This window comes from Hypanus sabinus, chromosome 6 (genome assembly GCF_030144855.1).
Source record: "Hypanus sabinus isolate sHypSab1 chromosome 6, sHypSab1.hap1, whole genome shotgun sequence".
In the NCBI taxonomy this organism is placed as follows: domain Eukaryota; kingdom Metazoa; phylum Chordata; class Chondrichthyes; order Myliobatiformes; family Dasyatidae; genus Hypanus; species Hypanus sabinus.
Window position 1 is genome coordinate 72,052,007 of NC_082711.1, and position 24,158 is coordinate 72,076,164.

Sequence of the window (24,158 nt, forward strand, 5' to 3'; positions counted from 1 at the left end):
ATACAAAATCTCTTTAAACTCATAATGAAGTTTAGCCACTATCATGGCTTCTTTGTAGTTGCATTGATATGTTGCATCCAGGATAGGTAATCAGAGATGTTGGTGTCCAGGAACTTGAAATTGCTTCTGATCCCCCTATGAGGACTGGTGGGAGTTCTGTCATCTTACCCTTTCTGAAATCCACTATCAGTTCTTTGGTCTTAATGTTGTTGAATGTAAGGTTGTTGCTGCGACACCACTCAACCAGCTGATAGATTTTGTTCCTGTACATGCTCTCTTCATCATCTGAAATTCTGCCAACAATAGTTGTACCATCAGCAAATTTATACATGGCATTTGAGCTGTGCACAGCCACACAGTCAATTGTGTAGAGAGAGTAGAGCAGTGAGGTAAGCATACATCTCTGTGCCAGTGTTGATCGTCAGTGTGGTGGAGATGTTATTTCCAATCTGCACAAATTGTGATCTTCCAGCTAGGAAGTTGAGGATCCAGTTGCAGAGGGAGGTACAGGGGCCCAGGTTCTGTAACTTCTCAGTCAGGATTGTGGGAATGATGGTATTAAATGCTGAGCTATAGTTGAACAGCATCCTGACATGGATGTTCAATGTAATTTCCAGTGAGCTGAAATGAAGGCTTCTGTTGGTCAGGGTTGACCATGGATATTGTATCCTGGCTGTCTAGATCCACAAGCCTGGACAGTATGATATAGAGAGCAAGCTGTTGCCCATGTTGCAAGCTCCCCCTCTCCACGTATATGATAAACCAGGAGGAATGACAGTGACTAATACAGTTTAGTACCAGCAGCTTTGCAGGAGTCACCATTCAGCATTGAACTCAATGTAGGGCTGCCTGCAAGTGTAAAGGAGAACAAAATAATTGTTACTCTGGAACCGAAACAGCTTATAAGAACACACTAAGAAAAGGAACACAGTAAAAAAATTGCAATAAATATAAATACATAAATAGCTTATATACATAGATTGATTATATGTACATGAAGTGACGCTGGGTACAGGGTACATAAGGGGCCTCTGACAAAAATTGATGAAGTGGTGGTGGTGGGTGGGTGGGATCCTGCCGGATATTGCTGGTTTTTGTCTGGCACCTTTCTGTACATGTGTCCTTGATGGCGGTAGGCTGATGACAGTTTTGACCACCCATTGTGAGGCCTTCCTCTCTGCTACTGTGCAGTTTCCATACCATGATAGGATGCTCCCTACTGTGCATCTGTAGAAGATCATGAGTATTGATGTGTTAGTCCAAATTTCTTCAGCCTCCTCAAAAAGTAGAGGCATTGGTAAACTTTCTTGATTGTGTGAGATGTGTTCTGGGACCATGAGAGGTTGTGCAACATGTGCACTCCCAGGAGACTGAAAGTGCACGCAATATCTACTGCTGTGCCGCCAATATAAAGAAGGGTGTGAGTGGGGCGAGTTCTCCTGAAGTTGATAACCAGAGATTAATTGCCAGGCCTTGTTATTTCACCCTCTTCTCTGCAGGTCATCTCATTATTATTGCCGATGAACCGCACCATGTCACGTCATTGACAGAGTATGCAGCAGTGGGTTCAGCACACAGCTCTGGGTAGCACTCATGTTGAGGATGATGGGGAGGGAGGAGCGGTTGTGCATTCTAACTATCTGCGTCTATTGGTTTGGAAGTCCAATACCCAGTTGCACAGTTATGCACTTAGACCAAGGAGTGTGAGTTTGTTCACCAAGGTCTATGGGACCATTCTGTTGGATTCTGAACTGAAATCCAGTAACACCATTCTGATGTGTATCCCTGTTTTCTAGGTGCAGCAGGGCAAAGTTCATAAGAGATGCTATGGTATCTGTCAGAAAGCAGTTCTATCAATAAGCATATTAGTGAGTGTCCAGAGTGGCATGAATAGAGTTCTTGATGTGTACCTTTGTCAACTGTTCAAAGCACTACATGATTATTTGCATCAATGCCACTGGGTGATAGTTGCTCAGTTCTGAATGTGTAAAGTTGTTTAGTGCAGTGATGATGATTGCTGATTTGAAGGATGGGGGAAAGGCAGCCTGGAAAAGTGAAGTATAGAAGATGTCAATGAAGATGACATTGAGTTCAGTGAGACATGGATAAGAAAGCAATGTATCCTTGAGGTACTTCAGGCCGATAATAGAATTACGTACCACTTAAAGTTGTAAGTTCCTAGCATGACAATTCCTTATTGCCATTAGCAGTAAACCAGGGGGCCAATACAATTCAGAAGTATCAGGCATATCTAAAAATATGGTGACAGTTAATGCAAGCTAAATAGTTTTAGTGCAAACATCATTGTTCAAATGAACGTAAACCAGAAGAGATGACTGCAAGATCATCCTCATCCTAAAAGAGCTCAAACTCAAGGACCAGATTGCGCTGAAACTGTTCAGCTCTATGATTTATCCCTGCTTTGTCTTAAGGCAAAAATCAGTCTTCAGTGAGTTTGACTGATAAATGATATTAAGAAATGGCTAAGCATACTATGAATAACAAAACAATGGGATCATACAGCATCTCAGTTGTACTACTGAAGACATTTTCTGTCTGAATTCTTCAGACGCCTGTGTCTTAGCATAAGTTCTCCCAGTAAAGCCATATTTGGCACCTGCAGACTGAAAGTTTCCGAAGGATGCATGCAATCTAGTTGATTGTTGTTGTATTAGTCCCATCTCCGTCATCGCAAAATAATAAAGACATACCTTGTTCTCAAGAGATGTTAATTCACCAATAAACTGGTCAGCAATGCTCAGTTTGGGTTCCACAAACTTTTTAAAGTCTTGATCCAAATACAAACAAGATAATGAAACGCCAGAGGTTAGATATGAATGCTTGTCTTCTCATCAGGCCAGAATTTAATACATTAAGGAATCTGAGCAAAACTGAAGTTCATGGAAATTAGGGGGAGGGGAACTGTTCACTTGCTTGAGTCACAATTGGCATCACAAACTTTACCTTATGCTCACCAGCTTTTCTATGTATTTATTAAAGCTCTTTATCATAATACTGATTATTAGATATATTAACAATAGTGTGCCTGATCTTGATTTAAAATTAATTAAAGATTAATGATGCATGCTGTCATTAAAGCACAGATTGGCTGGCAACAAGATGCACCAAGATCAGATGCTCCTACTTTTTCTGGTTGATTTACTCTTTCATTTGCTTAATACAAATCTCAATTTTCCCTTCATCTTTTGATTGCTTTTAAGAACTAGTGGATGTCCACATTAGCTTCCTGCCACTTACTAAACTCCTCCACGTGAAGCCTCTCTGATTAAAATTTACTTCTTGTTTTACTTGTATAATTGTTAACCTTTATAAGACCCAAAATAGAACTTTTAAAATGTTCTGTTTCATTCTTGCTTGGAATTAATTATAGAATGTTTTTGAATGTACTATAATTCACCGTTTTTTCATTCCCATCTTTCTCAATCTTCAAATTTAGTGGTTACGTAGAAACTCTGACTTACCACATGGTAACCCCATATATATTGGCATTAGTTTCAGTATCATACAGTTTTTAGTCACTTACTGTGAAAATGTTCCATGGTCATCTTATGATGTTCCAGTCCAGCAACATCTTGCATGTTGTAAGATGAAATGACAATATTTACAAACTCAAAAAATGTGTTAACTTTGGTAATTTTACAAAGAGTCACATCGTGGTTGAGTAGGAAAGTCAATGGTATCACAGTAGCGTAATGGTTGGCGCAGTTCTATTATAGCTCAGGCGTCAAAGTTCATAGTTCAATTCCGCTGTCCTCTGCACATCCTCCCAGTGGAATGCATTGGATTTCCCCCAGGTGCTTTGGTTTTCTCCCACAGTCCAAAGATATACTGGGTAGGTTAATTGGTCTTTGTAAATAGTCTTGCGATTAGGTTAGGGTTAAATTGTGGTTGTCAGGGGTTGCTGTGGTGATGATACTCCAAGGGCCGGAAGGGTCTATTCCATGCTGTATCTCTAAATAAGATAAAATAGATGAAACATGCAATGTAATTTGAACAGGCCATTGAACATAACCAGCCATGAAAGATTACTAAGGGAGGAAAAGTTATAGCATGAGACAAAAATCTGCTGGAGATGTGAAATACAATAGTAGGTGGTTCTATAAACATCTTAAAATAGTCAAAAAGTAGGCATTAATTCCATAGAAAGTAAGTCTGAGGAATTACTATTGGAGCATAACAAAATGTCAGATTATTTGAATAGGTATTATGCATCAGAGAAAACAAGTAACATCTAGAAATAGCTACATTTTGGGAATTGAAAGGAAGGGAGAAACTCAGGTAAATAACAAGTATGAGTGGTAATGAGCAAATTGTTGCAGCTGAGAGGTGATAGGTCCTTGAGTTTTCATGAACTTAGTCATGGGGATCTTAAAAGAAGTGGCTAGAGAGATGGTTGGTTTTAGTTTCCAAAGACTCCCTAGGTTAGAGAACAGATTCATAAGGTTGGAAAATAGCATCCATACTTCCTTTATTCAAAAAATGAGCTAGCAAGCAGCAAGTCAAAGGCCAATTAGCTTAGTATCTATATTGGAGAAAATATTAAAACCAAGTGTTATATACTTTATAGCTGGACATTGAGAAGACTTTAAGGATCAAGCAATATCGATGTGCTTTGGTGAAAGGGAAATTATGTGTGACTAATTTATGGGAGTTCTTTGACAAGTAACATGTGCTTTGGATAAAAGGCAACTGGTCTAGTACCATACTTAAAGCATTACTAATTGAGGAGGGTATTGAATACAATAGTGGGGATGTTAACCCTTCAGTTTTATAGTGCATTGCGATGCTACATCTGGTCCATAATGTCAGTCTCCTTATTTAAAAAGAGATGTTCATCCATCAGAAATCTGGATGAAATGTTTACTTGACTGATGAATAGGCACCATTTCATGGAGAGGATTTGACCAGGATAAGTTAATATCTGTTGGAGTTCAGAGGAGTGAGTGGAGGCTCAATTGAAATATAGAATCCTGAGGGACCTTGTCAGGATGGTTGTGGAGAGCAGGTTTCTTATGGTGGGAGAATCTTGGAGTGTAACTTCTTTAAAAGTAAGACAAAAGGCACAAAAAAACAGTCTCAGAGGATAGTGAGTCTTGGAAATTAACAGTGTAATGACAGCAGTCTCCTGAATATTTTAAAGCAGTGATAGATAATTTAATGTTTCTCTGGATGCTATCATACTTTGTGATAGACTTGGAGTATATTAGTTTTATACTGCTCATTTAACAAAATAATTTAGTTGTACCTATACCATATTTTAATATTGTTTTATTTTTCTTGTTTATAGGTGCTGGTGGTTGGTCACCTCTAGATACTGACCATTATCAATGGCTGCAGCTGGACTTTGGGAATAGAAAACAAGTCACTGCTATAGCAACCCAAGGCAGGTACAGCAGTTCAGACTGGGTTACACAGTACAGGTTGCTTTACAGTGATAAAGGACGGAACTGGAAACCATACCATCAGGATGGCAACATCTGGGTAGGTACTTACTGCAGCTAATAGTTTAATTTTCAAGCAGTGCAATAGTAATATGAGATGCCAATTGTTCATAACATAATTTTCCTGGCTATTTTCTTAATTGTGATATGCTTAACCAAATTTTACAGGTAATTACAAACATGTCCATTATATACTAATTCATTAAGTCATAGAATTGTACAACACAAGCCTATTTTTTGCCCAGCATACTAATCCCATTTTTTTGCATTAAGTCTGTGTTCTTCTACCTTGCCTATTTAATTATGTGATTAATATTACTTCAAAATAATGATCATATCAAACTCCATTCATTTCCTTTGGTGGTGAGTTCCAGATACCAAACACTTTCCATGAATAAAACCTCCCCTCAAATCCAATTTAAAGCTTTTTTCTTTCAGCTTGGAATTTAAGAAATAGGAGCAGGAGTAGGTCATCTGGCCTGTTGAGCTTGCTCTGCCATTCAATAAGATCATGGCGAAACTGGCCATGGACTCATCTCCGCCTACCTGCCTTTTCCCCATAACCATTAATTTCGCTACTATACAAAAATCTATCCAACTTTGTCTTAAATATATTTACTGAGGTAGCATCCACTGCTTCATTGGGCAGAGAATTCCAGATATTCCCCAGTCTCCAGGAAAAGCATTTCCTCCTTAGTTTAATTCTAAATCTACTCCTCCAAATCTTAGGCTTTGTCCCCTAGTTCTAGTCTCACCTACCAGTGGAAACAACTTTCCTACCTCTATCTTATTTATCCTATTCATAATTCTTAATGTTTCTATGAGCTCCTCTCATTCTTCTGAATTCCAGTGAGAACAGTCGCAGGCGACTCAATCTCTCCTCATATTCTAACCCCCTCATCCCTGGAATCAACCTGGTGATCCTCCTCTGCACTGCCTCCAAAGCAAGTATTTCCTTCCTCAAGTAAAGAGACCAGAACTGCACATAGTGCTCCAGGTGTGGCCTCACCAGTACCCTGTACAGTTGCAGTCTAACCTCCCTGTTCTTAAGTTCAATGCTTCTAGCAATGAAGACCAACATCCCATTTTCCTTCTTGCTAGCTTACTGCACCTGTAAGCTAACCTTTTGTGATCTATGCACAAATACTCTCAAGTCCCTCTGCACAGCAGCATGCTGCAATTTTTTACTATTTAAATAATCCACTTTTATTTTTCCTTCCGAAGTGGATGACCTCACATTTACCAACATTGTGCTCCATCTGCCAGACCCTTGCCTGCTCACTTATCTTATCTCTGTCTCTCTGCAGACTCTCCATATCTTCTGCACAATTTGCTTTTCCACTCAATTTAGTATCATCAGCAAACGTAGATACACTACACTTGGTTCCCTCTTCCAGTTCGTTAATGTATATCATGAACAGTTGCAGGCCCAGCACCAACCCCTGCGGCACACCACTCACCGCTGATTGCCAACCAGGGATAACACCCATGTATCCCAACTCTCTGCTTTTTATAAGTTAACCAGTCCTCTATCCATGCTAATGCATCACCCCCAATGCTATGCATCCTTATCTTATGGATAAGTCTTTTATGTGGCACCTTAAACATGACTTTTTTTTTGATATTGGGAAATGAATATTCTGGAAAGTACTATGGTAAATATTAAAATTTAATTTTAATGTTGAGCCTTTTTAAAGCAATCCACAGTAACATTTGTAGAAACGTTTTGTAAATGAGAACTTTAAAAATTGCAGATGTGGGAAATCTGAAATAATAGCAGAAAAAATATGGAAATGTTTGGCAGGTCAGGCAGTATCTGTGGAAAAAGAAACAGTTAACCTTAGTTTTCAGAGTTTGTTGGGAGGGGACAAACTGAATATCTCTGGTAAGGGAAGGAAAGGGTTACTATAGTGATACCATGTTAACCAAGCCTTTTGATTGATCAATTATTAAGAGTAATTAGAATATAAATTTGCAATATAATTGGGGACTTTGTAAAAGCTGTGAAAAGCAGGTCAGAACTGTTGCAGGAAAATGAAACCAAAAAGAGATTTTTGGAAGTGTTTCAGATCTGTTGGGAGGGGAAAACCAGGTTAACAGTACAAAAGAGTTTGCCAGTACAAGATTGAGGAACAGCATATTGTCTTCCATCTGGGCACAGTGGAGCTCTCAGGACAGTGTTTAATTTATCAATTTCAAGTAAGTCACTTTGTCTGTTTTTATCAGAGTTGCCCTTTTCCCTATCCCTTCCTCCCTCTCATCTATTCAACTTAAAACTAGCATGCTTTTTAACACTTTTCCAGTGGTAATAGAGGACTTTTGACCTTTGAGTTTTAGGTTTTTACCTTCACAGGTAATGCCTGATCGATGAAGGTTTTCAGCATTTTCTGGTTTTGTTTTGGATGTATTGTATGCATTGTCAAGTTCACTGATGGCACAACAGTGGTGGGGCTCCTGACCAACAACAATGAGCTGGTCTACAGAGAGGAGGTGGAAGAGCTCAAGGCCTAGTGCCAAGCAAACAACATGAAAGAGATGGTTATTGATTTTAGAAGAACTCATCACTCACACCCATCTTTACATCAGTGGCATAGCAGTGGAAACTGCTTACTTACTTACTGTAAATGCCTTTGTTTTTAAGGTAGCAATGAAGGTCCTCCAGCTCTGTCAGTATCCAGGACTTCCTTCATTGTGCCAGTAGCTTCCTTTCACGACTGTGGCTAATGCAAGTCTTGGTTGGAAACTCAAGAATGCCATCGCATTCAGATGTAGAAGAATTCTTCATTGCTGTTTTACCATTCGGTGTTGTTAGCACTGAGCTGAACCTGGAAGACTGTTGGAACACTTCTCATCTGGCCTCTGCCCTTTGACCTGTCTGGCATGCCGGACCCTACCAAAACGCAAAGCATGAAGCCTTGACACCAGCCATCACAATTCTTTGGATCATTGAGGTATGCAAACCTCCAACCCACAAGATTGTGATCCTGTTGAAGCAAGCAGTTTTAAACTCCTGGGAGTGCACATCATTCACAAACTCTCTTGGTCCTAGAACACATCCCACTTAGTCAGGAAAGCTCACCAACACCTCTACTTTCTGAAGAGAGTGGATTTTGACATTGGTGTGGATGTGCATTCTACAAATGCACAGTAGAGAGCATCCTAACAGGGAAACTGCACTGCAGTAGATAGGAAGGCTCTACAACAGGCAGTCAAAACTGCGCAACACATCACCAGCACCAGCCTATCTGCCGCCAATGACATAGATATAGAAACGTGCAGGAAAAGGGCCAGTAACATAATGGAGGATCCCACACACCTTGCTTTTGGATTGTTCCATCAGGGAGGAGGCTATGTTGTATCCACGTCAGGAACACCAGACTCAAAAAAAACATCCACTTACAAGCAGCAGGCCTAAACAACACCTTCACCCACTAACCTACCCGCTCCACACCAAACAACCACACTACTTTATCATCTCCTGTCTGTCAGAGTCGCTTTATGTACAGACACTCCTGTGACTAGCATCACTTTATGGACATTAAAAATGACCTGATTTTGGCAACACCTCAATTTCTAGATTTTCATATCAAGTCCTATAATTTCCATTGTGCAGGGAAAATCTGAATGATATCCCTGATACATGTTAAACCAGTCTAAGGGACTGCAGATTTTTTGTAATGCAAATTAGGTCAGGCATGTCAGTTTTTTGCAATTTACAATACTTGTTTAATATTCTGGTAAACAATGGCCCTGCTCTGAAAACTGGTCACACTTCCACATTAAAATCTTGAAAATGATGATGATTTGATTAGGCTCTTTAAAATTAAGATTAGCTTTTTTTAGTTGCAATGGCACTAATAGGTAGATTTTGAATATTCAGTAAAGTTCAACATCTTTAAAAGCTAACAGTGTACAGTAATTAAATCGTAAATTGCTCTTTTTCCAATAAGTTTCAGTGATTTGAAACCAGGTTGCCCACGGATAGTTGATATATTGAAGTGCTTATCTTGTATGCTCAGTGTACCCTTAATAATCATCACTCTTAAGTTCATCAATGTCTAATTTTAATGAAAGGATGAAATATTCTCTTTGCTTTTTTACCCATTATTGCTGCTACATGGACAATTTTACATTTGTGATTATACAGATAAATTTGGATGAAAGCTTGAATAATTAAACTTGATCCTCCACTATAACTAAAGGGGTTATCAGCTCTCTCGAATAAAATTGCTGTGTGCTTTCTACAAGTTGACATTAAGATTCTACAAATGTTTTGCAGTTTTTAGAGTTCTTTATAATAAAGTCTGTGGGGACTGGTGTGACAGGTGATGAAAGACTGTCCTCATGTCAAGGTTTCTCTGTAAGCCGCTTGTTCTCTGACATCCTTGCAATATCATATGAGTAGGAAAATGAGTAGATGACGCTCAGTATCAAGCAAACTGTTGGAAGAGAGGAAGGGATGTCTACAGGAAATAATATCTACCCACTGTTTTCAGGAAGCTTTCTTAGATCTAAGTAGATCACAGGGAGGAGCATTGTGTAAAGATGTCTGTGTTGCATTAGCTGTTATCTTTGCTGAAGCTTTCTACCTGTTGCAGGATTGCTGGTGGGCATGATACCAAGTGACTGCCATGAACATGTTATGCATCATGCTCCTTCTAAACTAGAGCTGGGGATATTCGCCACAACTCATAGTTTTCTGTCTATGAGAGGAAGGCCACTTGCATTTTCTATTAAAAGTGGGCTGTCTACACTTAGCAGCAGCTTTGTAAACTTTGCAGGCTTCTCTGCATTGCTGGAGCCAATGACTGCACTCACTTCTGTTTGTATTCCAGTCAATCTGAATGAAGATAAAGTACATCCAGAATGCATCTCCATAGCATTGAACTGCTGAGGGTCCTTGGTAAACCAGGTACCTTGTTGACAAGGACATAGGTGCTGGTTGGAGGATGAATTCTGCAATTCAATGGTGTGATCAAGATTATGCTGAAGATGTTGAGAATCACTTTATGCTAGAAAGTATTCTAACATCCAAAGCTTCTTGCAGAGATGGCTTTCAACTACTCAATGATCACTTTCCCAAGCCTATTAGTTCATCAAGTATATTGTTGAGCATATTTATCAGTCACGTTCTGTGTTCATTTTAGTCACCTGCAGGGATAAGCCTGGTTACTACAGGCCAATGAGCCTTAAGTCACTGGTAGGGAAATCCGTGGAGAAAGGCGAGCCCTGACTCATGTTAGTCAGCATGGCTGTGTGTGGGGGAAATCCTGTCTCACAAATTTGATTGTGTTTTTCAAAAGGTGACAAGGAAAGCTGATAAAGGCAGGGTGGTAGATGCTGTCTACATGAATTTTAGTAAGGTGTTTGACAAGATCAATTCTGGTAGGCTGGTACAGCTGGGTGTCCATAAGACACATATGATTCAAGGTGAGGTGACAGACTGGATCTAAAATTGGCTTGGAGATAGGAAGCAGAAGTGGAAGGATGTTTTACTGATTGAAGTTTGTGACTAATGCTGCATTACAAGGATCACTGCTGAGTTCTTTCCAGTAAATGAGGTATATTATGTAAGTATATAATGGGGTACGTTTGGAATATTTTTGGTGCAAAAATTAGTGGTCTTAGATAGGAAGGAAAATAGTCTAAGGGTATAGCAGGATACAAGTCAAATGGTACCTTGGAGAGAGCAATGGCGGATTTAATCCTGACAAATGTCAGGTCAAATGGGGAAGGATGTAGACAGCAAATGGTTGGGTACTGATAAGTTTCAATGGACAGTGGGACCTTGGGGTTTAAATCTATAGTTCTATGAAAATGGAGACATAGGTAGATAATGGAGTAATGAAAGCGTATGACATGCTTAACCTCATAGGTCTGAGCATAGAGTACAAAAGTTAGGCTGTTTTACAACTCTGAAACACCGTTTAGGCTATACACAGCATCATGTACAGTTCTGGTCACCACAATAAAGGAAGAATGTGATTGCATTGGAGAGAGCACAGAGGAGATTCAACAGAATGTTGCTAGGATTGAAGGACTTTAGTTATGATGAAGGATTGAAATAACTGGTCTTGTTCTCCCCGGAGCAAATGAGGCTTAGGGGTGAACTGATAGTATAAGATTATGAGAAACCTATTCAAAATTGCTCTGGGGATAAAGAAAACAATAAAATATACTGAGAGGAGAGAGATTTAAAGGGCATCTGAGGGAACAGTTTTTTTTTTACAAAGAATGTGGCTGATATCTGGAACAGTGCGAAAGAAGGTGGTAGAATCAAATACTATTACTACATTTAAGAGGCAATTGGACAGCTGCTGAAAAAGTCAAGGCATAGAAGGATATTGTCCCAATGCAGGAAAATGAGGTGAGTGTAGATGGGCATGGTGTGCTGAGGAGCTTGGTTCTGTGCTGTACAAATCTATGACTTTATGATCTCAGCCACCAACAATGTGACATCTGGACAAAATATTTATCATCTTCTTTGTTGACGTCGACTTTTGCCTCACCACATGTTGCTACTTATCATTAGTGAAAGTTATTCTGTTGTTCTTCTGAAACTGCATCTATTTAAATTGTTGAATGATTAGCAATAGCTTATCTCAGAATGTATTGAAAACTTCTTTGCCAGACATTTGTCATCTCAAAATCTAGTTTAAAAATGGCAACAGCTATCTGTGTGTTTAGAGGGTGCTCCAGTTAAGATCTGTAGGGAAAGAATCAGACACCATGGGAAGGAGGCTGCCAATCTTTTTGAGAGAGAGTGCCCAAATTGGTGATAATTTTCTAAAACGTTCTCTTATGTGCCATGGTAATTTTGAGGACAGATTCTCATTGATTAATGAATTAGTAACAATAATTATGGGCTTTTTAAGGAAAAAGGCTGATCGGTGTTAGATATATACACATTAATTGTTTTACTATTATTAAAATTATAACAGACATTGAAATTATTGAAGCATTTTAGAAAATCTGTTCAAAATTATTAATACTAATCTTTTCAAAAGGCAATTGAAAAATAATATAATTTGTAAATGGTGTTATTGTAACCACCTGCTGTACAAATACTGATGTGTACACTAAATCTGTGAAGGTTTCAGGAAGTATCGGTCAACAGAACATGTGTTTGCAACTGTCTGGCTGGCATCAAATCAACATGTCAGAACATCTCAGTACTCTCCAGTTGTGAAAAACCATTCATTGTTTCATTTGGCAGTAAAGATAATCATTATATATATTTAATTGTGGGTGGATTTTAAAGAATTGAAGTGCGACACTGCATGCCGCGTGCTATCAAACTTTTTGCGTGCATGCCATGGGTGTCCACCCCTGCCCAGGGAAAGTATAAATTTTTTTTAAAAATCAGATCTTGATAGATGATTACTTTGAACATAACTGGGGGAAAAAAAACGTGAAGGCTCCATGTTTGATTCTGGTGCTCGGTTCCCTTTCAGTTGTTCTGCTCCCCGTCCCAGCAAGCACGTACGTAGAGTGTGCTGAGCATCAGAGAATGCCTCTCTTGCTGGCTGTTCAGTGAGCTCTGTTTCAATGGGTATCAGATTTAACTGGAATCATGTTTTTTATTCAGTGAAACATTGTTATCAGCATTAAAATGTTTTATCCAAATGGATAAGTGGTGAGTTACTGTCATCATTGGAACCATTCCCTGAGAAGTAATGACTGTCCCCAAGAGTGGAGGGTAGAAAATTGGCAAGAAATTTTAAATTAAAGATAGAGATGAGCCAATGTAATATTTGGGTTAAAAGTATTTGTTTGCTAGAAGCTAAACAATTCAGTTAGAATGATGGATGAGTCAAGATGAAAGCAGGTTTGGAATTTCAGTATCAGTTCACACAACAGAAGCATTCACTTGACAGTCGTTTGAGTAGAACTAGCTATTTCTATAGTGAGAGATGATGAACTGAATTTTATTGCACGTGATGTTGACTCATTGCCTTCAGGTCTCTTTTACTCATTGGGTTTTGATTTTAAAGAAAGGAACAAAAGAATAAAGCAACGTCCCTAAAATGCTGGAGGAACTCAACAAGTCAAGCAACATCCATAGGAAAGAAACTTCCTTCAGAACCATTTCTGGAAAAAAAGTGCCGAGACCTTTCTTCAGGACTGGAAAGGAAAGGGGAAGATGCCAGAATAAAAAGATGGGGAGAAAGGGGAAGGAGGATAGCTAGAAGGTGATTGGTGAAGCCAGGTGGGTAGGAAAGGCAAAGGGCTGGAGAAGAGGGAATCTGATTGAAGAGGAGAGTAGATTGTAGGAGAAAGGGAAGCAGGAGGTCACCAGATGAAGGAGACAGGCAGGTGAGAAGAGGTAGGAGGCCAGAGAGGAGAACAGGAGAGGGGAAGGGATTTTTTTTTTAAACAGGAAGGAGAAACCGATATTCATGCCATCAGGTTGGAGGCACCCAGACGGAATATAAGGTGTTGATCCTCCATCCTGAGGGTGGCATCATCGTGCCACAAGTGGACACCATGGACTGACTTATGGGAAGGGGATGGGAATTGGAATTAAAATGTTTGGCCACCAAGAAGTTTGACTTTTGGTGTAAGGAGTGGAGGTGCTCAATGAAGTGGTTCCCCAATTTACAACTGGTCTCACCAGTGTAGGGGAGGCTGCATAAGGAACTCTGAATGAAAGTAATGACCCCACAAGGTGAAGTGTTGCCTCACTTTCAAGGATTGTTTCGAGGTGAGGAAGTTGAATGGGCAGGTGTAGCACTTTGGCTGTTTACAGGAGGGAGACTAGCGGGAGGGACAAAGGAACCATAGAGGGAGTGATCCCTGTGGAAAATGGGGGGGGGGGGTGAATGGTAAAAATGTGTGTGTAGCAGGATCCCTTTGGTGATGTTGAGCAATTTGGAGAATGATGTGTTGGATCTGAAGCTCATAGGGTGGTAGGTAAGGACAAAAGGAACTCTATCACTGTCGGGGTGGTGGGAAAGTCGGGTGAGCACAGATGTCCAGGAAACAGAGGAAATGCAGATGGAAAGAAACAGAAGAATAGAGTAAAAGGATAAAGTGAAAACTCAATTTGAGTATGAGCTTGCTGCTTCAAGAAACATTCTGAAATAAAGAGTATAAATGTGGATTGTGAGGAGACTGCTTTTAAAGATGGAACCTTTGAGGTAGGATTCAGAATAACATTAGGTTGTTTTTCTCCACATATGGTGATATTCACAGTCATGAAAATGCACAGGCATTCAACTAAAATACTGTAACTTTTGGGATGGTTGCTTGTCTAGAGTAGCCCACTCGGAAGCTGAACTTGTGATCAAGGTGGAGCTGGGCATTCACAACTATTTGAACTCTATCATTTTGTGATAGAGCTGAAATGGGGTAATTGCGTAAGAGCTCATTTAAGTCAAATCTAGATTTATTCTCACTGAAATAAATTAGAAACTATAAAAGTTGGAATACTGGGCTACTTGAGATGAAGCTGTAATCACCTCAATGTTCAGTTGTGTGTATAGGCTATTAGAAACTCTCTGCAGTTTTCTGTCAGCTTGCAAACCCACTCCTTCAGTAAGTGAGCTTCATGGTCTTAAAACGGGCCTGTTTACTCATCCAGTATCCTTACTTTAGCTGTGCATAGCAACAAATCATGCTTCAACCCAGTGCATTCATTAGATGTTCAATGTCACAGTAGGATTTTGATCTTTTAAGTGATGGAGTTCACACTGTTGACTTGTCCTTTGATTTGCTTCTATTAATGGTTTATGCCTCCTTTTGGAGCCTGAGGTACCAGGTTTCATGTCCTCGCTCTGTGTAGGTGGATGTGTGAAGTTGGTCTGTCCATCATTTGTCATGGTCAACTGTGTTTCATTTCTTATCTCTAAGGATAAAAGAGTAACTGCCTTCAGGAATTCTTAAGAGCTGCTATAAATCTTATTGGATTCGCAAATAACATACAGAAAACTGATTATCTTTTTGGCTGTCCAGCCTCATGTTACAACAGTTTCAAAGTTTCAGGGTTTTGGCTCATTGCGCACTCAGTTGCGTCACAGCTGACTTCACATAGAATTTTACAGCTCTAACAGTTTTTCATCAATGTGTGATATGCTTAATGCTGGAGGTTTAGTTTAAGGGGATGATGAATTGACAAACCAGCAGTTCCTGCTTGAGATTCTAAATTAGATTAATTGCTCCAGATGGATAGAGGTTGACTCCACTGGGAAAATTGTAGATTTAATACAGGGAAAAAAAAGCACAAATTTGGGGATAAAATTGTGTGAATGGTTCTTTTTCACAATGAAGTGGAGGGATATAGCCTGGCTTTGTGAGGGGCACCTAGAGTAGCAACTTGAATCAGGTCCCATGTCCAGCATTTTATGTGATGTATTGGAAAGGAAATACTTACTTAGGATTTAGAAGAACTAATATAGCAGAACAATGACAGATGGAATTTAATCCTGATGTGATTATTGCACTCTTTATGAGGGCATAAATAAAAAAATGATCAGTTGCTAGAGAATATTAAGCATTTGAGGCACCTTTGTATACTGTTCAATGAATCCTGAAGGTGCCAGCTCAGCAAGATAAAGTGGTGTAGAAGACACAAAGGATATAAAAGCAGTGATGGATAATACACTTTAGGATTGCTAGAGCTGTTTGGGAGGATTTGAACTAATTTGGCAGGGGGAAGGGAACTAGAGTGATGGGGCTGAGGATGGAGCAATTGGTGTACAAATAGATGCAGTGTGCAGTGAGACTGTGAGGAGGGACAAGAAGATGGAAGGGCAAAATTGGGATAAGTTAAAGAGTAATGGGGGCCAAAATCAGTAAGGGTGATGAATTTAGGACTGGGCTGCTATATTTGAATATACGCAGTATACTGAATAAGGTAGATGAGCTTGTGGCGCAGTTAGAGATTGGCAGTTATGTTGTGGGCATCACTGAGTTGTGGCTAAAATAATATCATAGTTGGGAGCTTAACATCCAAAGATACACATTGTATTAAAAGGGCAGGCAGGTAGATGGAGGGGGTGGTGTGACCCTGTTGGTGAAAAATGAAATCAGATCCTTAGAAAGAGATAGAGACATAGAAGCATAGAAAACCTTGAGCACATACAGGCCCTGAGGCCCACAAAGTTGTGCCAAACATGTCCATAATCGTCGTCTGAACCCTTAGTGCCTAGGTGGCACTTGGGGCCTCGCCGAACATGTCCCTACCTCAGAAATTACTAGGCTGAAGATCTAAAATATGTAGAATCCATATGGGTAGAGTTAAGAAAAGACACTGAGGGGAGTTATATACAAGTCTCCAAAAAGTAGCTGGGAAGTGGGCTACAAATTACAATGAGACATAGGAAAGGCATGTAAAAAGGGCAACGGTGTGATTATTATAGAGGATTCCAAAATGCAAGCTGATTGGGGAAAATCAGGTTAGTGCTGGATCCCTAAAGAGGTAGTTTGTAAAAAGCCAACAAGATGTCTTTTTAGAGCAGCTTATGATCGAGCCCACCAGGCAAAAGGCAATTCTGGATTGGGTATTGTGAAAGGAACCCTTGGGAGGCAATAATCATAATATGATAGAATTCACCCTGCAGTTTGAGAGGAAGAAGTAAAGTCAGATGTATCAGTATTTTAGTGGAATGAAGGGAATTACAGAGGCATGAGAGAGGAGCTGGCCAAAGCTGATTGTAAGGGGACACTAGCAGGATCAATGGCATAACAGCAATGGCTGGAGTTTCTAGGAGCAATATGCGGGAAAGATATATATCAAAGGTGAAGTAGTATTCTAAAGGGAAGTCAAATTCAGCATAAAAGGAAAAGAGAGGGCATGTAATACAACAAAAATTAGTGGGAAGGCAATGGATTGGGAAACTTAAAAACCAACAGAGCAAATAAAAGTGCTAAAGAGAGAAAAGATGAAATACAAAGGTAAGTTAGCCAATAAAAAGAGGACACAAAATGGTTTATCAGATATGTAAAGAGCAAAAGAGAGACAAGAGTGGATGTTTGGAAAATGACACTCAGAGGTAGTAGTATGAGACAAAGAAATGGTGGAGGAACATCATGAGTATTTGTTATCAGTCCTCACTGTGGATGTCACTAGCTGAATGAGAGAAATGTGAGTCTCGGGACAGAAGTGAGTTTTGTTGCTATTACCAATGAAGAGGTGCTTGGGAAGTTTTAAAAAGTCTGAGGGTAGATAATTCACCTGGCTCGGATAGACTGCACCCCAGGGTTCTGAAAGAAGTAGCTGAAGAGATTGTGGAGGCACTAGTAATGAAATTTCAAGAATGACTAAATATTGGAATGGTTCCAGACAACTGGGAAATTGCAAATGTCCACTCTTTAAGAAGGGAGAAAGGCAGAAGAAAGGAAAGAAAGTATCGGCTAGTTAGACTGACCTCAGTGATCGGGAAGATCCTGGAATCCATTATTAAGGATGAGATTTTGGTGTACTGGGAAGCACATGACAAAATGGGCCAAAGTCAGTATGGTTCCATTAAGGGGAAATTTTGCCTGACAAATCTGTTGGAATTCTTTGACAGATAGGTTTGAACTGCATTTAGGTCCTTCTTTCAAAGATCATCTGAACACCAAATATTTCAATATCCTTAATGTAAACAAGATCACTACCTCTTTATAAGCTGTGAAGGGAATGACCTTTCCCAAATTTGCAAATGGATTCTTAATGAATTAAACAGAACAGAATTGATGGCAAAAAACATCTTCTGCAATAATATATCAAACCTCCAATATTTCATGCATATTTGCTTTATGGTTCTATTTTTGTTGTATATTAGAAACACATTTCAACTAATTCCAGGATAAAGTTAGTTAATCTAAATAAGTAAAACTTAATGATTTTTGTGCTGTCATTGGATTTGGCCTGTGCTGGCAGCGAAGGAGACTCTAACATGCTGTAAGTGCTCATATTTAATCCCTTATTAAATAATTTCAGAAAGGATCACAGAGGAAGTAGGAATTAGATTATCTTGCTGGGACTTTGGTAACCTAGAAAACATAATATGAACAATACCTATGGATTCTCTTCAAGTAATGCCAATCTTTTTGATGACCCACAGCTTTGTAATTCTGCCATAAACTGGGTCACATGATTAGACATTGTTAAAAATAGCCTTTTCAGTGACAGACACACACAAAAGTGGTCATGCACAGCAGTGAATTAATATCCAGGTACAGAAATTATTTTTCAATAATGGAATTACACTGAGACTGGTATAATCTACCAAACCCTCTGGGATGATGTTTCACACTACATTAGTTATATACCAATTTCAGATAACATTCATACAATTAGAATTCTGAAAGTTTATTGTCTTTACTTGAAAGGATTGAATTTCAAACAATGGATCAAAAACTAATTCTGTAAACTTGTAATCCCTTATCATTAACGAATCAAGAATATTCTCCAAAACAAATAGGAATTGAAGACCAAGGGAAAATTTCACTGAAATCATCTCAACAAAGAGGAGTATTGTGTAAGACAATAAATATGGTGAATTCTGGTTAATTGGGACACAACACCAGAACATTTTGGCCCAATTAAGCAGCTGCCCCAATTAGCCAAAGCTTCATGGAAATAATTAAAAGGTATTACAAAGGTAAACTACCATTTAACTGAGTAACAAATCGTGTATTTAAATGAAATATAGAACAAATTAGAACATTCAATACCAGTACAGTACTGTAAAAATATGCATTATTTTATAGTAGTTTTCAACAGAGGAATTCATCCAGTGTACATTGCCATGTACTTTTCACTGTAAATGAACAAAATCAGTGCAGACATCTAATGCAGACAATAGATTGCCTTCATAATACTTTTGATGATTACATCCTCATTGTAAAATTTAAGATGATTGTTGATACCTTCAAATTATTCATAGTCCCTTAACTTGTTGAAGTAGTGAAATGGTTTCATTTTCACTCCCAACCATTTCTGGTATCTCCAGGCCTGAATGCTTGAAATTGCAGTGAGCAAAACAGTTCTGAATTGTCTTGCTGCTTATTTGTCACCAACTATCAGTGACAACAATCACAACTTTCTGAAATACATGCAACTTATGCTATTTAAAAACTGTTTGCTTCAAGCATGGTATAGTGTCTAACAGCCACACAAGTGCACGTGACTGACACAAGCAAGAAACTTTTCAGTAGCAGCCTCCTGTCAGAATTAAGTGACAAAGAGTCACAAATAAATGAAAGGAATCCCAGCTATTTTGTCAATTAGTTTTTGTTCTTTAAGAGTTGTCCCAAATAAGCAGTTGCCCTGATTAACTGTTGGCCCAATTACCTGGAATCCACTGTATTTACAATTACAATTGCAAGACAGTCATGGTCACATAAGTGTGTCCTCTTTAACTCAAGAGACTCTGCAGATGCTGGAAATCCAGAGCAACATACACAAAATGCTGGAAGAACTCATAGTTCAAAGTAAATTTATTATCAAAGTACATATACAGCATTGAGAATTGTATTCTTGTGAGCATACTTAGTGAATTCAAGAAACATAATAGAATCATTGAAAGACCCTACCCAACAGGATGGACAAACAAACAACATGCAAAAGAGAACAAACTGTAAAAATACAGAAGAAAAATAGGAAATAGTAAGTAAATACTATTGAGAACATAAGATGAAGAGTCCTTGAAAGGGAGTCTATAGATTGTGAGAATGGCTTAGTCATGTGGTGAGTAAAGTTATCCCCACTGGTTCAAGAACCTAATGGTTGAGGGGTAATAACTGTTTCTGAACTTGGTGGTGTGGGTCCTAAGGCTCCAGTATCTCATTCCTGATAGCAGCAGTGAGAAGAGAGCACCAAAAACTCAGCTGGTCAGGTAGCACCTGTGGAAATGAATAAATAGGAGATATTTTGGTTGAGACACTTCTTCTGGACTGGAAAGGCAGAATTATAAGTCAGGGGAACGGATGAAGATAAAGGTGAAGCCAGGTGGGTGAGAAAGGAACCTGATTAGAGACAAGAGTGGATCATGGGAAAAGGGAAGAAGGAGGAGACATATGGTGACAGTGATAGGCAGGTTAATTGAAGAGGTAAGAGGCCAGAGTGGAGAATAGAAGAGAGAATGAGGGGAATAAAAAATTACCAGAAGGAGAAATCAATGTGCGTGTCATTTGGTTGGAGGCCTGGTTGAAGGCTACCTAGGTGTAATATGAGGTGTTGTTCTTTCTCGCTGAAAGTGGTATCATCATAGCAGAGGAGGCAGCCATGAACCAAAATGTCGAAACAGTAATGGGGTGAGGAATTAAAATGATTAGCCATAATTTTGTAGAACATTCTGACTGACATAGCTTTTTGATATCTCTCCTAAAATCTCCAGCTGTGACCTGTTTCTTTAATCTTCCTCAAGCATTTGTGTCCTTTAATATTTTCCTTCCTGTTATGAAAAAGTGCTGAATAATACAGATGATAAGTGAAACATTAAATAATGATTGCTTCTCTCCCTGTAGATGCTGCCTGATCTGCTTCATGTTGCCTTCATTTTTATTAATAAATGAGGCTCTTTATTATTGTTATAGAAACATAGAAAACCTACAGCACAATATAGGCCCTTCAGCCCACTAAGCTGTGCCGAACATGTCCTTACCTTAAAAATTACCTAGGGTTATCCATAGCTCTCTAAGCTCCATGTATCTGTCCAGGAGTCTCTTAAAAGACCCTATCATATCTACCTCTACCACTGTCGCTGGCAGCCCATTCCATGCACTCACCACTCTCTGCATAGAAAAATCTTAACCCTGACATCTCCTCTGTACCTACTTCCAGGCACCTTAAAACTGCACCCTCTCGTGCTAGCCATTTCAGCCCTGGGGAAAAAGCCTCTAATTATCGACACGGTCAATGCCTCAATGTTATACGATATGGCAGGTGGCCATAGGCAACTTTTCTATTTGCCTCTTAAATGTTGTGAGAGTGTCTGCCTCTTCCACCCAATCAGCCAGATTCCAACTGGTCATTCAGTAACTTCAAACCTTTACAGACATGCATATCATAACTAAAAGAGGGAAGAAGAAAAGGAGAGTGAAGCAATGTAGGGCATGGCCATTGTTTTCCTGGCAACTGTGAACAACTAGTATTGTTTGGCGAGGGAAGCGGAGTGTGACAAAGATTTGAAGTGGTGGAGCAGCACTGTGAAGAGATTTATTACATTGACAGTTTGTTATTGCAGATGCTATTTAATTCCTCATTGTTGCATGTAAAATAATTTTATATTTCATACTAGTTTCAGAGACAACTTTGCTAAGCATCAAGCGTGTTACGGGTTATTTTAGCCATTCACACATTCCTTATTTTTTCTGTTAAATACACTATTTACGATATGCACTTTGTGAAAATTGTAAAAATGTGGAAATATTGGAAGCCTGAAACAAAAACAAAAAATACTGGAAACACTCAGCATTTGTAGAAAGTGAAACACAGCAGATGCTTCCAATTGAAGATTCTTTGCCAGAACATGTACATATACTCCGACAGAGTCTTCAACCTGGAAGTTTCATTTTATTTCTTGTCCACTGATATTGTCTGACCTGATGAGTGTTCTCAGCATTTCCAAGTTTGTTTTTGTTTCAGATTTCCAGCATCTACAACTTTTTGATTTTTATTTAATTAGAACATTCTCACGGACATTCTGAAGCCAGATAATTTTCATAATATCTTATCATGCTACACTGATTTTCAGGCCTTCACTTGATTAAGAAGTATCACAGAAAATTACATTATAACAGCTATATTGTGACCACTCTAAACAATGTCAAAACCAGGCCTTAATTAACTAAGGATGTAGCAGGCCAGCTTTTGATTTTCATGTATTTAGTATTGGAATAGTCCAGCTAGACCATAAGGCATAGTAGCACAATTAAGCTATTTGGCGCATTGAGACTTCTCCGCCATTCCGTCATAGCTGATTTATTACCCCTCTCAATTCTATTTTCCTGCCTACTCCCTGATTAATCAAGAATCTATCAACCTCTGCCTTAATATACCCAATGACTTGCCTGCACAACTGTCTGTGACAATGAATTCTACAGATTCATCACCCTCTAGTAAAGAAATTCTTTCTCAACTCTGTTCTAAATGGATATCCCCCTATATTGGTGCTGTACTCTCTGTTCCCAGTCTCCCCCACCAGGAAACATCCTCTTCACATCCACTCGATCTAGGCCTTTCAAAATCCAATAGGTTTCAATAAGGTTCTCCCCCCCCCCCCCCACTTCATTCTTTAAACTCCACTGAGTATAGGCCCAGAGCCATCCAATGCTCCTCATATGTTAACCAGTTCATTCCCGGAATCATCCTCATGAACCTCCTCTGGAACCTATCCACTGCCAGCATATCTTTTCTTAGATAAGGGGCCCAAAACTGCTCATATTACTCCAAGTGCAGTCTTTATAATGCCTTATAAAGCCTCAGCATTACATCCTTGATTTTACATCCTGGTTCTCTTGAAATGAATGGTAACATCGCATTTGCCTTCCTCAACACCGACTCAACCTGCACAAGGATTCCCAAGACCCTTTGTACCTCTGATTTTAACTTGTCTTCCCATTTAGAAAATAGTCTATGCCTTTATTCCTTCTACCAAAATGCATAACGATCCACTTCCCCACATGGATGCCAGCACGGATTCTCTATCCATGCTAGCGTCTTTCCTGGAATACCAGGGGTTCTTCTCCAGTTGAGCAGCCTCATGTGTAGTATATTAACAGAGGCCTTCTGAAAATCCAAATAAGCATATCCACTGGCTCTTGTTTGTCTATTCTGTCTGATAGACAGTGTTTATGGACAACAGATTTGTAATAAAGATGAGAAAATTTTTGTGAAAAGTAAAAGATTTTCTTTGTTGTGCTGTATTTTATTATACCCTTAAATTAGTAAATAAAATCAAGAGTAGGTGATGTTTCAGTTTTCATTCTAAGTATTCATAGTATGCATATTACAAAAAAAAAGTGCCACACTGTGTTCAGGCCTTGTAAAAATTTCCTGCTCACAGCAGTGGCTGGTCTGCATATCTGTTAAAATAAAATTCCTGATGCCAGTGACAAAAAGAGAGCATGGCCTGGATGGTGGGGATCCTTGATGATGGATGTTGCTTTCCTGCAAATGTGGTTAATGGTGGGGAATGCTTTAACCATGATGGCCTGGTCTATATCCACTGTTTTTTGTAAGCTTTTCCATACTAGGCTGTGATGCAACCAGTCAATATACCCTCCAGTCAAAGTTTTAGATGACATGCTGAATTCTTGGGTGAAATACCTTTTGCTCTGCCATGGAGCACAAAAGATTAAAAGAAATGTAGAGTTCTTCATTGTTCACATGGTCTTTATTGCTCTTCACTATGATAATTTACTTTCTTTGAAGTAACAAGTCAATAATTTACTGATTTTACCCTTGAGATTTTTTAACAAAGTCCCTTAATTGTTCTGGGTTTTGCTCCGAACAAAATGAATTATATTGAGATCTATGTGGCGTGTAGAATATAGTCTGGTGCACCTGCTGTGGTTATTTCTGTGTGCTTGAGGAGTTACTAATTTTTACTAACTCAGTCGCAACCATTTAACCCTCTTTACCCTTTGGGTTGGAATCTGTCAAACCTCCTGCAGCTTATTATTTGCAAACTGTGTAGCTTGGGCCCACCACAGTAAACTAATTTCCCGTTACTGTCGCAGTATACTGTTGTTATCCCTTCAACA

The 24,158-nt window shown here is 39.1% G+C and overlaps 1 protein-coding gene across 1 annotated transcript in view; it reads left to right on the forward strand.

Moving 5' to 3' along the window:
• The window catches only part of LOC132395162 (contactin-associated protein-like 2), a 1,263,978-nt gene that overhangs the window by 114,856 nt on the left and 1,124,964 nt on the right, over positions 1 to 24,158 (forward strand). The window contains exon 3 of the mRNA XM_059971460.1: positions 5,309 to 5,502. Within this exon, the coding sequence (XP_059827443.1) occupies positions 5,309 to 5,502 (194 nt within the window). The remainder of the gene's footprint in view (positions 1 to 5,308; positions 5,503 to 24,158) is intronic.